The following is a 13432-nucleotide window of genomic DNA, read 5'->3' as shown; positions in this document are numbered from 1 at the left end:
TGCAGGTGGTGTTGTTCCCATGTGCCTGCTGCCCTTGTCCTTCTAGGTGGTAGAGGTCGCGGGTTTGGGAGGTGCTGTCGTAGAAGCCTTGGCGAGTTGCTGCAGTGCATCCTGTGGATGTTACACACTGCAGCCACGATGCGCCGGTGGTGAAGGGAGTGAATGTTTAGGATGGTGGATGGGGTGCCAATCAAGCGAGCTGCTTTGTCCTGGATGGTGTCGAGCTTCTTGAGTGTTGTTGGAGCTGCACTCATCCAGGCAAGTGGAGAGTATTCCATCACACTCCTGATCTATGCCTTGTCGATGGTGGAAAGGCTTTGGGGAGTCAGGAGGTGAGTCACTCACGCAGAATACCCAGCCTCTGGCCTGCTCTCGTAGTCACAGTATTTATGTGGCTGGTCCAGTTAAGTTCCTGATCAATGGTGACCCCCAGGCTGTTGATGGCGGGGGATTTGGCAATGGTAAACCACGTCTCATTAAATTAAAAATACTTTTTTGCCAGCCTCGTAATAAGTGATGAGTCTGGAAAACTACCTCAAAGATGGAAAAATAATAAAAGGATGCCTTCAAAGCATTGCCTTTTGAAAAGGAAGCATGGAAATTCATTTAAAACAGACCAAATGTGAAACTTCTATAGCTGTGCTTGGTTAATTTGACAATTGTAAACAATTTTACAACACCAAGTTATAGTCCAGCAATTTTATTTTAAATTCACAAGCTTTCGGAGATTTTCTCCTTCCTCAGGCAAATGTGGAAGGAGAAATTCCTCAGGAAGGAGAAAATCTCCGAAAGCTTGTGAATTTAAAATAAAATTGCTGGACTATAACTTGGTGTTGTAAAATTGTTTACAATTGTCAACCCCAGTCCATCACCGGCATCTCCACATCATGGTTAATTTGAGGATAAAAATATTGTGACAAATTTATTTAGTGTTTATTTTTCAATGCTTTCGTTTGTGTAAAAAAAATTGTACTTCAGTATCAGTAAACAAGAAAATCTTGAACTTTTTGTTCCAGATACTTCTATTTTATTGAAGATGACAGACTAAGAATTTTCTTAACATGGAGACAGTCACTCAACTGTACTAGGCTTGTTTGATGATTTCACAGATGGGGAGCATTCCTATGCATAGTGAACAAAAACAGCAGGGGCTACAATCTGAGAGCTATCCAATTAGTCTCACACCCCTGCTCTTCCTCCTCCCTCCCCCGCTCCTCCAATAGCCTGCAATTTTCAATTATTTATCCAATTCTCTTTTGAAAGTTACAATTGAATTTACTTCCACCACCCTTTCTGGATCATTACTCACTGTGTAAAAAAGTCTAATTTCCCCCCTGGACTTTGACAATTATCTTCCCAACCCTCCTGCCAGTAGAAACATTTTCTCCCTATCTACTGTATCAAAATCCCTCATAATTTGTAACACCTCTATCAAATCTCACCTTAACCTTCTCTGTTCTAAAGGAGAACAACCCCAGCTTCTCCAGTCTCTTCATATAACTGAAGTCCCTCATCCCTGGTACTATTCTAGTAAATCTCTTCTGCACCCTCTCTAAGGCCTTCACATCCTTCCTAAAGTGTGGTGCCCAGAATTGAACACAATACTCCAGCTGAGGCCCAACCAGTGTTTTATAAAGGTTTAGCATAACTTCCTTACATTTGTACTTGTGTCTCTATTTATAAAGCCAAGCATACCGTATGCTTTTTAAACAGCCTTATTAACTTGTCCTGTCACCATCAGTGATTTGTGTATGTGAACTCCCAGGTCTCTCTGGTCCTGCACCCCCTTTAAAATTGTTCCAATTAATCAATGTGAAGTTGAAAAATTAGAAAGTTTGAAAAACTTCAGCAAGCCTTTAAGACATTGCAAACGATTGCAGATAATTACAAAGAGAAAAAAAAGGTACATTTCCAGAACCTAGGGAGCAGAGGAAGATTTTGTTTACTGTGCTGTAAACTAGTGGATTTCCCTACCCCTTACTCCCAATTTGGGCAGTGGCTCGTTTGTCTATTGAATAATTGAATTTAAGAGGAAAACTCAGTGAAAATTTCTAAATTGTTGATAGGAAAAAAAGCCAAATACTGCAGCTGCTGGAACTCTCAGCAAGTCAAGCAGCATTTGTGGAGAAAGAGAGTTAATGTTTCAGGTCAATGACCCTTTTGTCAGAACTGGAAGAAATTAAAGATTTAACAGTTATTAAACAAGTAGAGAGCCAGGGAAAGGGAGAGAGGAAAGAACAAAAGGGAAAGTCTCTGAAAGGGTCGAGGGCAGGAGTGATGATTAGATGACAAAAGGGATGATGGTGCAAGGCAAGGAGGGTGGGAATGGGACAAGTAAAGAAACAAACGAGGGTCTAGAGGAGCTGTAAATGGCAACAGCAGAACTATTACCAGCACCTGCTGTCTGGAAAAATGGGAGCGGTGGTTATGATCTGGTTATTGAAATCAGTGTTGAGTCCAGAAGGACGTAAAGGGCATCACTGAAAGATGAGGTGCTGTTCCTCGAGCTTCTGTTGAGCTTCATTGGAACAGTGTAAGAGGCAGAGGACAGAGTAGGATTGGGAAGGGGAATTAAAATGCCAAGTGACCGGCAGGTCAGGGTCGTGCTTGCGGACTGAGCGGAGATGTTCAGCCTGACCTTCCGGCCGCTTGCCACGGCTTCAGGTCCCTCAGATCACTCAGTTCCTACTGCCATTTCATTTTTGTGACTATAGTATTTTTACATATAACTTACCATATATATATTTTCTTAATCACCAATTTTCTCCTCCCCCTTTGAAGGCTTTGGCCTCTTGCTGGAATACAGTTCAGTGCCCTCCTCACCCAAATGGCCATTAAAGGACAAATGACAGCAGGCAAGTCGACAGCCAAGCCAGTTCTTATCCTAATCAAATGTCCAGAGACATACTGGACAGCGATCAAAAGCAGTAACATTGGCCCATTTTCCTCTTCCTAACCTGGGCACTGAGGCCAAAAATAACACCCCATATTACTGCTATGACTCAAGACAGACAGGAAAAGTCTGCATTCTTCCTGGTCTGTGTGGCTCAAGTGAGTTGTACTTTATTGTTTTCATTTAAAAAATGTTAAAAGCATTTATTATTTCAATCAAACCAAACTACTTTGCAGATTATAAAAAGATACCCAGGAAGAGTTAGTTTTTAAATTGTATTTTATTTTAGATATGCATCTTACAGTCATCCTGTTAGGCAAACCAGCTTGCAAACAAATATACAAATACCAAAACAAGCATAATGCAACATATACTGTAACTGGCACTAGTGTTCCAAAGCTTATCAAAGAAATTAAAAAGATTGCAACTTGTGACTTTCTTATTCTTCTGTTCATAAGGATAAAATTTCAAGCATTATCAACATGGCAACATAAACCAAACACAGACTGCATAATGCGCAAAACATTTAATGACTCAATTTTGCATTTCAGTGAAGTGTGTTGTAATTTCAACAGTGCACCTTTATAGGCCTTTGTGAGTTTTTTAGTGTCTCGGCACACAAGGGAAAAAAAAAAGGCCATGGTCTTCACCTATCTTCTCTAATGCTCCAAACAAAGCAATGTGCAAATTCTGCACTGTGCTTTCAATCTGTAACAAACTGCAACAGCAGCATTCATCTGTTATGAACACTTGCATTTTCAGAACAAAGAAACCAGTTAAATCAGTTATGCAAAACATTTTCTAAAGCCTGAGTACTGTCTTTGGTAGGCTAATATAGAGTTATATCTTAAGATTATTCATTCATTATACACATAACTTTCATCCAACTGCATTTTGTTAGCATTCTTGTGTGGTATATCGTAGTCCAATACAGAATTTTTTGGAGATGTATAAATATAGCCTCAATAACGTAGGTATCAAACGTATAGTCTTTTCCAAAGGCACCAGGAAACAGTGAGGGAGAAAGGGTCGATCTTCAATAATGGAAAGCAATCACCACAGTCAAGAATGCATTTTTCTGATGTAATATTCAACTGATTTCTGCTTGCACTTTGGGATTTGAGAGTTCAGTTACACATTCTTTGCATGTTTTGTAATATATCACGCACATATAAGTGACAGAAAAAGTAACCGTCACTTCTCACTCAACACATTACCTGTCAGACATTAACACTGCCCGATAAACAAATCTCAAAAAGCTCTACCTACTGCTCTCCCCAACCTTTAAAAATTGAACTGGATAAGTGGGAGGCAGATCTGTAATAACATATTTAACCCTGACACCGACACTTTTTTTGACCTTCAAAATCCATGATCTTGTTGGTTAATAAGCACCAGTTTCAGTCCCCAAGTTATTAGTTTCCTTTTATATCAATTGCCATATTATCAATTGTTAGCAGGACTGATTAGTGACATCTTATGATTAGAACTGCAGCACTGAAGGATTAAATGTCAGTATGAATTGCACTGGTCTGTTGCTGCTGGTTATTGTTGGTTACATTTTCTGCCTCCTCAATGGCACAATTTGGCACTGCTGAAGTTGCAGCACCATTCTCCTCTGCAATGAAGCTCAGCTGCAAGACTTCTGCACTTGGTCCAGTTGCAACAGAAGCAAGACCACCACCCTGTGATGGCCATGTCTCCAGACGATCATTCTCCACCTCTGGAAGGGGACTGACTGCTGAAAACCGACTGTGATAGTCACTTGAACCATGACTACAAGACGTTTTCATGCTCTCCATGTCAGAACCGCTAAACTCTGAGAAATGGCTGGAGTGAGAGTCTGCCACAGATGGTATACTGTCACTAAGTGATGGAGAATCAAATTCACTTGAGTTGGTGCTTCTTTGTTCCAGTAACTGTGCATCCATCGCCTCCCGAGTTTCATTTATCTTCATACTGCCTCTTTTCTGCAATTTTCCTTTGCACTTTTTAGTCGTCGTTTCTTTGGACCACTTGGAGGCACTGCATCGATTGTCTGGAAGAGAGGCTGAAGCTAAAGTGGCTACACTGCGAGCAGGCATGCTACTGTCATCTACACTGCTGCTCCCACTGTTGTGCCTGAACTTTGTGGGCTTTGATTCAATGTCAACTTGTACCTCCAGACTGTTTCCTTCCCTAAAAGGAGAAACACGCATGTAAATTTCAAGTTCATTACAGATGTAACATTCATCTACAAATGGTCAACTAGAGCATTTTATGTGGCTGATACTGAATTTATTTGTACTTCAACCATTTCAGATATTGAATAGGTGACAAAAGAATTACAGGTATTAATTCTATTTCAAGGTTCATTGAATAGCAAAACACTCAAATTTTGTTCTTGCCGTTAACACCACCCTGAACTCATCGACCGAATTACTGTCTTGTAATTCATTCCCACTGATGCAGGATCTTTGGTTTCTTTTTTGCCAGGTGGTGTCCCAGAGGCACCATATGGCAGGTAAAAGAATTATATTTCTACAACTGGAGGGCTTCTAAAAGTGAAAATCCTAAGCCTATAGTTGCACCCTCTGAAAAATTCCAAACAGTAAAATATTATTCTGCATATCTGCATTTAAGACCTGTGATCAGATGCATCAATCTTTAAGGAGAAAAGATAAAATTCACAATGCCTGGGAAAACAAAATTAAAGTATTAGCAAAACCACCCATTTAAAGTTCTGCTAAAGGCAAAGTGTGCTCTATTCTAAGCTTATTAATATCAGATCCTCACAGAAAATGCATTTAGAAATGGCTTTCTAATTGCCCAGCACATTAAGGTGAACAGTCAAACGGCAAGCTTTGACCAGAGAATGCTTGTCCTTGATGATAGATATCAAATATGGGAAGGCTTTCACTGCCTTGATGTGTCAAAAATGCTATATTTGATACAAAAAGCTATGCTCTACAGCATAGTCCAGGCCAGACATATAGAGTACAGTGATTGTTAAATCAAGCAGCATCTTTATAGACACTGCCCTTTCTGACCATTAGAATTTTTGGCATTGAAGTCTTCCAATTAAAAGGCCATCAATAAGCTTAGAGATAAACCGCTCACAGCAAGTGGAAAACTAAGTTTAAAACCCATATTTTAGTGTAGTGAGAAATAAGTTAATTGGTGCTAGAAGTTAGATAATGGAGAACAGCTCAACAAGCTGTTTCCAGTCGACAAAACGTGTAGTCTGTGTTTCTCCCAATTCTCTATCTCTCACTGGGGTCCAGAACCGACTGGAAAAATCTATACTAGAGTATCAACAGACTATTTGGCTGTGGAGGACATTACAGCTGGACCCAATCTGTTATCACAAGTCCACATAGGTGCATTGTCCATTAAGCTCACTGCATATCAAATAGTAGTAAGGACCCTGGTTGACTCTCCACAAGCCTAGTCCAGATTGGGGAGGCCAATTCTACCAGTCTGATTGTCCATTCGGAGCTGAAGTGCACCCAGAAAACACCACCCCCCCCTCCCCTCCAACATGTATCTAAACAAATAATGGAAAAGTGTCATATCTCATCTCTGAATAGTATACGGAGTAACAAAACAAAATTCCAGGTGCATAAAGTAGCAAAACCTGCTTAATATTCATGCCAATTTTTCCCCAACATTAGCAACCAGAGGAAAATATATCCCATTATAGGGAGATGGAATAGGGTGGTTTTATTATGCATCAGGCCTTACATATACCAACACTAGGTGCCTAAAGCAGGATGTAAAAAAAATCTGATGTGTTACCATTACTGTTTAATAACACACAATGTGGAAAAATTCAAAAGCACTTTAAGTGATCAAGATTCAAGTCTGCAATTCAAGGGTTAACTCTCAGGTGTTATTTTGTAAATGACAGTATATACAAGAACATGGCTAGAATGCCATATGGAACGACTCATTTACTTCCTTCTGTGATGTAACTTGGACTGTGTGTTCTTGCAGGCAGGTGGCAGAAATGTGACTTTCAATCCAATTTCACATTCTAAATTCTTGGTTAAATACCACAGAATTTTTGAACCAGCCACTGGCCGCAGGATTGCTACTTCAGTTTCCTCTCCTGCAACACTACACTCAGGTGTATACACTGTTTCTGGAGTGATTGGCATCAGAAAATAGTACAACTTCCTGGTTGCAGCAGCCTCTAACGTGGAATGAAGAAATATGAGAGATTTTGTGTCCCAACTAGATTCTGATCAGCATCAAGGTGAATTTCTATATCTTTCAGATAAGATGTTAAACCTGCACGTCTGCCTGCTCGCTGGTTTAAAAGATCCCATAGTTCTATTCGAAGAGCAGGGGAGTTCTCCCCTCATCTCATTATCTCATTGTTGTTGATGGGACAATTTAGAATCATAGAATTGTTACAGCACAGATGGAGGCCATTCAACCCATGTAAGAGCAATCCAGTTAGCCCCATTCCCCCGCTCTTTCCCCGTAGCCCTGCAAATTTTTTCCCTTCAAGTATTTATCCAATTCCTTTTTGAAAGCCACAATTGAATCTGCCTCCACCGCCCTCTCAGACAGTGCATTCCAGATCATAAACCACTCACTGCGTAAATGTTTTTCCTCATGTCGCCTTTGGTTCTTGTGCCAAACAGCTTAAATCTATGTCCTCTGGTTCTTGACCCTTCCGCCAATGGGAACAGTTTCTTTCTACCTACTCTGTCTAGACCCTTCATGATTTTGAATACCTCGATCAAATCTCCTCGCAACCGTCTCTGTTCCAAGGAGAACAATCGCAGCTTCTCCAGTCTATCCACGTAATTGAAGTCCTTCATCCCTGGAACCATTCTAGTAAATCTTTTCTGCACCCTCTCTAAGACCTTCACATCTTTCCTAAAGTGCGGTGCCCACAATTAGACACAATACTCCAATTGTGACTGAATCAGTGTTTTATAAAGGTTCAACATAATTTCAATACTCTATGCCTCTATTTGTAAAGCCCAGGATCCTGTATGTTTTTTTTAAAAACTGCTTTCTCAACCTGCCCTGCCATCTTCAAAGATTTGTGCACATGTACCCCCAGGTGTCTCTGTTCCTGCACCCACTTTAGAATTGTACCCTTTAGTTTATATTATCTCTCCTCATTCCTCTTGCCAAAACGTATCACTTTAACTCTGTTAAATTTCATCTGCCACGTGTCCGCCCAGTCCACCAGCCTGTTTATATCCTCGAAGTCGATCACTATCCTCCTCACTGTTTACTACACTTCCAAGTTTTGTATCATCTGCAAATTTTGAAATTGTGCCCTGTACTCCTTTCCAGTCTGAAAAACAACCGTTCACCACTACTCTCTGTTTCCTGTCACTTGGCCAATTCTATATCCATGTTGCTACTGCCCCCTTTATTCCATGGCTTTCAATCTTGATGATAAGCCTATTATGCAGCACTTTATCAAACGCCTTTTGAAAATCCATATACACCACATCAACCCCCTCTGTTACCTCATCAAAAAACTCAATCAAGTTAGTTAAACACGATTTGCCTTTAACAAATCCCCACTGGCTTTCCCTAATCAATCCACACTTGTCCAAGTGACTTAATTCTGACCTGGATTAATATTTTCTAAAAGTTTCCTCACCACTGAGGTTAAACTGACTGGCCTATAGTTGCTGGGTTTATCCTTACACCCTTTTTTGAACCAGGATATAACATTTACAATTCTCCAGTCCTCTGGCACCATCCCCATATTTGAGGAGGATTGGAAGATTATGGCCAGCACCTCTGCAATTTCCACCCATCCCTCAGCAACCTAGGATGCATCCCATCCAGACCTAGTGACTTATCTACTTTAAGTACAGCTAGCCTTTCTAGTACCGCCTCTATCAATTTTTAGCCTATCCAATATCTCAACTACCTCCTGTTTTACTGGGACTTTGGCAGCATCTTCTTCCTTGGTGAAGACAGATGCAAAGTACTCATTTAGTACCTCGGCCATGCCCTCTGCCTCCATGAGTAGATCTCTTTTTTGGTCCCTAATTGGCCCCACCTCTCCGCTTTGGATGCCCTTTTATGTTGGCCGCCAGTCTATTCTCATACTCCCTCTTTGCCCCTCATTTACTTTTTCACTTCCCCTCTGAACTTTCTATATTCTGCCTGGGTTTCACTTGTGTTATTAACCTGACATCTGTCATGCCTCATCTTCCTTTTTCTGCTTCATCTTACTCTCTATCTTTTATCATCCAGGGAACTCTGGCTTTAGTTGCCCTACCTTTCCCTCTCATGGGAATGTACTTAGACTGTACCCGAACCATCTCCTCTTTAAAGGCCGCCCATTGTTTAATTACAGTTTTACCTGCCAATCTTTGATTCCAATTTACCCGGGCCAGATCTGGTCTCAACCCACTGAAATTGGCCCTCCTCTAATTAAATATTTTTACTCCAGACCGCTCCTTGTCCTTTTCCATTGCTAATCTAAACCTTATGATACTATGATCATTGTTCCCTAAATATTCCCCCACTGACACTTGCTCCACTTGACCCACCTCATTCCCCAGAACCAGATCCAGCAATGTCTCCTGCCTCGTTGGGCCAGAAACATACTGATCAAGAAAGTTCTCCTGAACACACTTCAGAAATTCTTCCCCTCTGCCCTTTACACTATTACTATCCCAGTCTATATTAGGATAGATTTCCACATCGTTCACCTGAGGAAGGAGGTAGCCTCCGAAAGCTTGTGAATTTAAAATAAAATTGCTGGACTATAACTTGGTGTTGTAAAATTGTTTACAATTATATTAGGATAATTGAAGTCCCCCATTATCACTACTCTATAGTTCTTGCACCTCAATTTTCCCTATCTCCTTCCCACTAGTTGGTGGCCTATAGAATACACGTAGTGCAATGGCACCTCTATTGTTTCTTAACTCTAACCAAATAGATTCTGTCCTTGACCCCTCCAGGACATCCTCTCTCTCCAGTACTGCAATATTCTCCTTAAATCGATACTGCCCCCCCCCCCTCTCCTTTTTTTCCTTCCCTATCTTTCCTGAACACCTTGTATCCAGGAATATTTAGTACCCAATCCTGCCCTTTTTTTGAGCCAGGTCTCTGTTATCGCCACATCATAATATTCCCATGTGGCTATTTGCACCTGCAGCTCACCAACCTTGTTTACCACACTTCGTGCATTTACACACATGCACTGTAAACCAACCTTAGACCTTCTCGTATTCTCCCTTAGTCTGATCCCACCTAATACTGTACTATTTCTTACTCTAGGGCTATCTTTCTCTCCCGATCCTGTGTGTCCCTTGTTTCCCCTTTCTAATATGGCATCCTGATGCCCATTCCCTGCCAAATTAGTTTAAACCCCCAATAGCTCTAGTCAACCTCCCCAAGAGGACATTGGTCCCAGCTCTGTTGAGGTGCTATCTGTCCAGCTTGTACAGATCCCTCCTGCCTCAGAACGGTCCCAATGCCCCAAGAATCTGAAGCCCTCCCTCTTGCACCATGTCTCTAGCCACGCATTAACCTGCCTTATCTTCCTATTTCTGTACTCACTAGTGCATAGCACTGGGAGTAATCCAGGGATTACTACCTTTGATGTCCTGCATTTTCATTTCCTCCCTAGCTCCTGAAACTCTGACCGCAGGACCGCATCACTTTTCTTTCCTATGTCGTTGGTTCCCACATGGACCACGACTTCTGGCTGTTCCCCTTCCCCCCGCAGAATGTTCTGCGCCCTCTCAGTGATGTCTTTTACCTTGGCACCAGAGAGGCAACATACCATGCAGGACTCACGTCACAGAAACACCTGTCTGTCCCCCTGACTATCGAATCCCCTATAACGACTGCATTTCACTGTGCTCCCTTGGGCAGTCCTTTGCTCTATGGTGCCATGCTCAGGACTGCACTCCTTCAAGGTGTCTTTACCCTCACTGGTTTTCAATGCTGAATACCAGTTTGAGTGTACCACACACCCAGAAGATTCCTGCACTGCCTGCCTCTTCCTACCCTTTCGGACGGCCACCCACTTACTATCCTGAACTCTCCGTGGCTGCGGGGTGACCACCCCCTGGAATGTACGACCCAGGAAACCTTCAGCCTCCCTTTTGCTCTGCAGTGACTCGAGCTGCCCCGCGAGCTCAGAAACCCTCAGCTTAAACTCAAGCAACCGGAGGCATTTCCTGCACAGGTGGCCCTCCAGGACACATGAAACGCCCTGAAGTTCCCACATGGAGCAGGAATTGCAGGCACTGGATCTCAGCTGCCCGTCCATTATATTTAGAAACTTTTTTTTTCTAAACTCCCTTTAGATACTCGATTATTATTAATTTACTTACTGTTTACTTACCCTGATTAACCTACCCTTTTATTCAGAGTCTCTCAGAGCTCCTCCTCTCTGTTCACTGTCCTGCCCCCTCTCACCAAATTCTCAAGTTCCCATTCTGTTCACAATCCACTGCATTCACAATGCGTTCTGTGCTTCAGCAAATAACCACCTAATTTTATACACCTTTTGAGAACAGCAGTTACAACAGCTTAATCAGCTTCCAGCTCACAGTAATTACCCTCCATTCAGGCAATCACTTACAGCTGATTGACCGTTAAATTGGATCAAACACAATCCACTCCCTTCTCAATGTGCTTCAGCACTCTGGCTGCCGCCTTTCCCACATTACAATGGTGACTACAGTTTAAAATTACTTCATTGGCTGTAAAGCACTTTGAGATGTCCAGAGGTCATGAAAGGTGCTATATAAATGCAAGCTCTTTTATCTTTCTTTCCTGTGTTATATGGTGTTCAGCGGTGCTCCATGCGAGGAAGAACACATTTAGCCAAAATGTAGGCTGCAGGAAGATCCGTTTTCAACTATACAGGACATTATTCTTTAAAGCAAAATGTGTCAACTGCTTTTGCCTATTTTTACAAATTTTTCTAATCAGTGCTTTCCAGCTTAAAAGCAATTATTAATCCAAGCAGCAATAATACTTTAAACATATTTAAAAGATCACAAGCTCAATTCATTAAAAATGTCAGCGCAGTAACAGACCTGTCCAGTGGGTTGTAGGAATTGATAATTGATCCTGCCATGGCCCTTGTGCTGGCATTGTCACTGATGGTCCCAATGCTGACTGTGCCAGACTCACCACTGAGACTGTATCGTTCCTTCTGCACATCTGCCTGCACCTCTAACCTACAGCAAATTGGATCAAACATTAGTGGGGGAGAAAACACAAAAATGTACCCTCCCCAGTAAACAACCTTTACAAGGTAATAGCTTAGAATCATTGAGGCATGAATGAAACCCACATGTGTGCACTTTCGGACTCCCCATTATAGGAAAGATATAAAAGCAAAGAAGAAACAGTAGATTCACTATGATGTTACCAGGGATAATGACGTTATAGTTATACGGGAGAATTGAGAAGTTGCGACTTTTTTCACTAGAGCTGAGTAGGTTAAGGGGTGACCTGATAGAGATGGTCAGGGTTATGGTAATATAAGTAGCAATCAAATGCTCCCACTGGTTGGTGAAACAATAATAGGGCGTCAATTTATGATTCACAGTAAGAATTTAAGGGGAGGTTTAAAAAATTATTTTCACAGAGGATGGTTAGGATGTAGAATTCTGCCAGCAAAATGTTGTTGAAACAGAGTCCATAAATTTCTTAAAAAGGAATTAGATGCATGGAAAGTAGAAATATTAAGGGCACGGGGATTCAGCAGGAGAGCAGCTCAGTGTAGCGGGACATTGGCACAGCTTTAATGAGCCAAATGACCCGTTTCTGTGCTGTAACATTCTATGATTTTACACAGCAGCATTTTAATCCTTGTGTTCTTGGTTTCTGTATAGTTCAGCTCAGAATAATCAAACTTTGGTCAGCAGCACAAAATAACTGAAATCTGATCAACAGTCATTACCTTTCTTAGTTTTTCTAGAGTGTTAGAAACCAAAGAGAGGTAGAACCAGCACACTACACACCGGACCGGCGAGAGACCGGGGGAGCAGCATCGGAGCAGGTAAAAAGCTCAGACCCATCGAATGCACGGCCTATGCCATAGTTAGGGGAACAGACAGACGTTTCTGCAGCCGCAGATGAGATTCCAAGATAGTATGTTGCCTCCCTGGTGCCAGGGTCAAGGATGTCACTGAGTGCAGGGGGGATGTGAACAGCCAACGGTCGTGGTCCATATCGGTACCAATGACATAGGTAGAAAGAGGGATGAGGTCCTGCAGGCAGATTTTTTGAGGTAGGAAAGAGATAAATAAGTAGGACGTCAAAGGAAGCAATCTCCGGATTACTCCCGGTGCCATGCGCTAGTGAGTATAGAAATAGGAGGATAGAGCAGATGAATGCATGGCTGGAGAGATGGTGCAAGAGGGAGGGTTTTAGATTCCTGGGGCATTGCTCCTCAACAGGGCCAGGACCAATATCCTCACAGGGAGGTTTGCTAGTGCTGTTGGGGAGGGTTTAAACTAGCTTGGCAGGGGGATGGGAACCTGAGTGTAGATTCAGAAAGGAGAGAAGCAGAGCTGGAAATGGAAGGCAGGGGAAACA

General features: G+C 42.0%; 1 protein-coding gene across 3 annotated transcripts in view; it reads right to left on the bottom strand.

The window, feature by feature from the left end:
- Positions 1-3154: 3154 nt before the first annotated feature.
- Positions 3155-13432, bottom strand: part of rnf19a (ring finger protein 19A, RBR E3 ubiquitin protein ligase) — a 102319-nt gene continuing 92041 nt past the window's right edge. For all 3 annotated transcript variants that reach the window (XM_067982038.1, XM_067982040.1, XM_067982039.1), the window contains exons 9-10: positions 11923-12066; positions 3155-5071 (exon numbers count right to left, since the gene is read on the bottom strand). In XM_067982038.1, coding sequence (XP_067838139.1) covers positions 4399-5071; positions 11923-12066 — 817 coding nt within the window. In that variant the 3' untranslated portion in view covers positions 3155-4398. The remainder of the gene's footprint in view (positions 5072-11922; positions 12067-13432) is intronic.

The sequence above is a fragment of the Heptranchias perlo genome, chromosome 3 (genome assembly GCF_035084215.1).
Source record: "Heptranchias perlo isolate sHepPer1 chromosome 3, sHepPer1.hap1, whole genome shotgun sequence".
Taxonomy (NCBI): domain Eukaryota; kingdom Metazoa; phylum Chordata; class Chondrichthyes; order Hexanchiformes; family Hexanchidae; genus Heptranchias; species Heptranchias perlo.
This window is presented reverse-complemented; position numbering and strand designations above follow the sequence as displayed.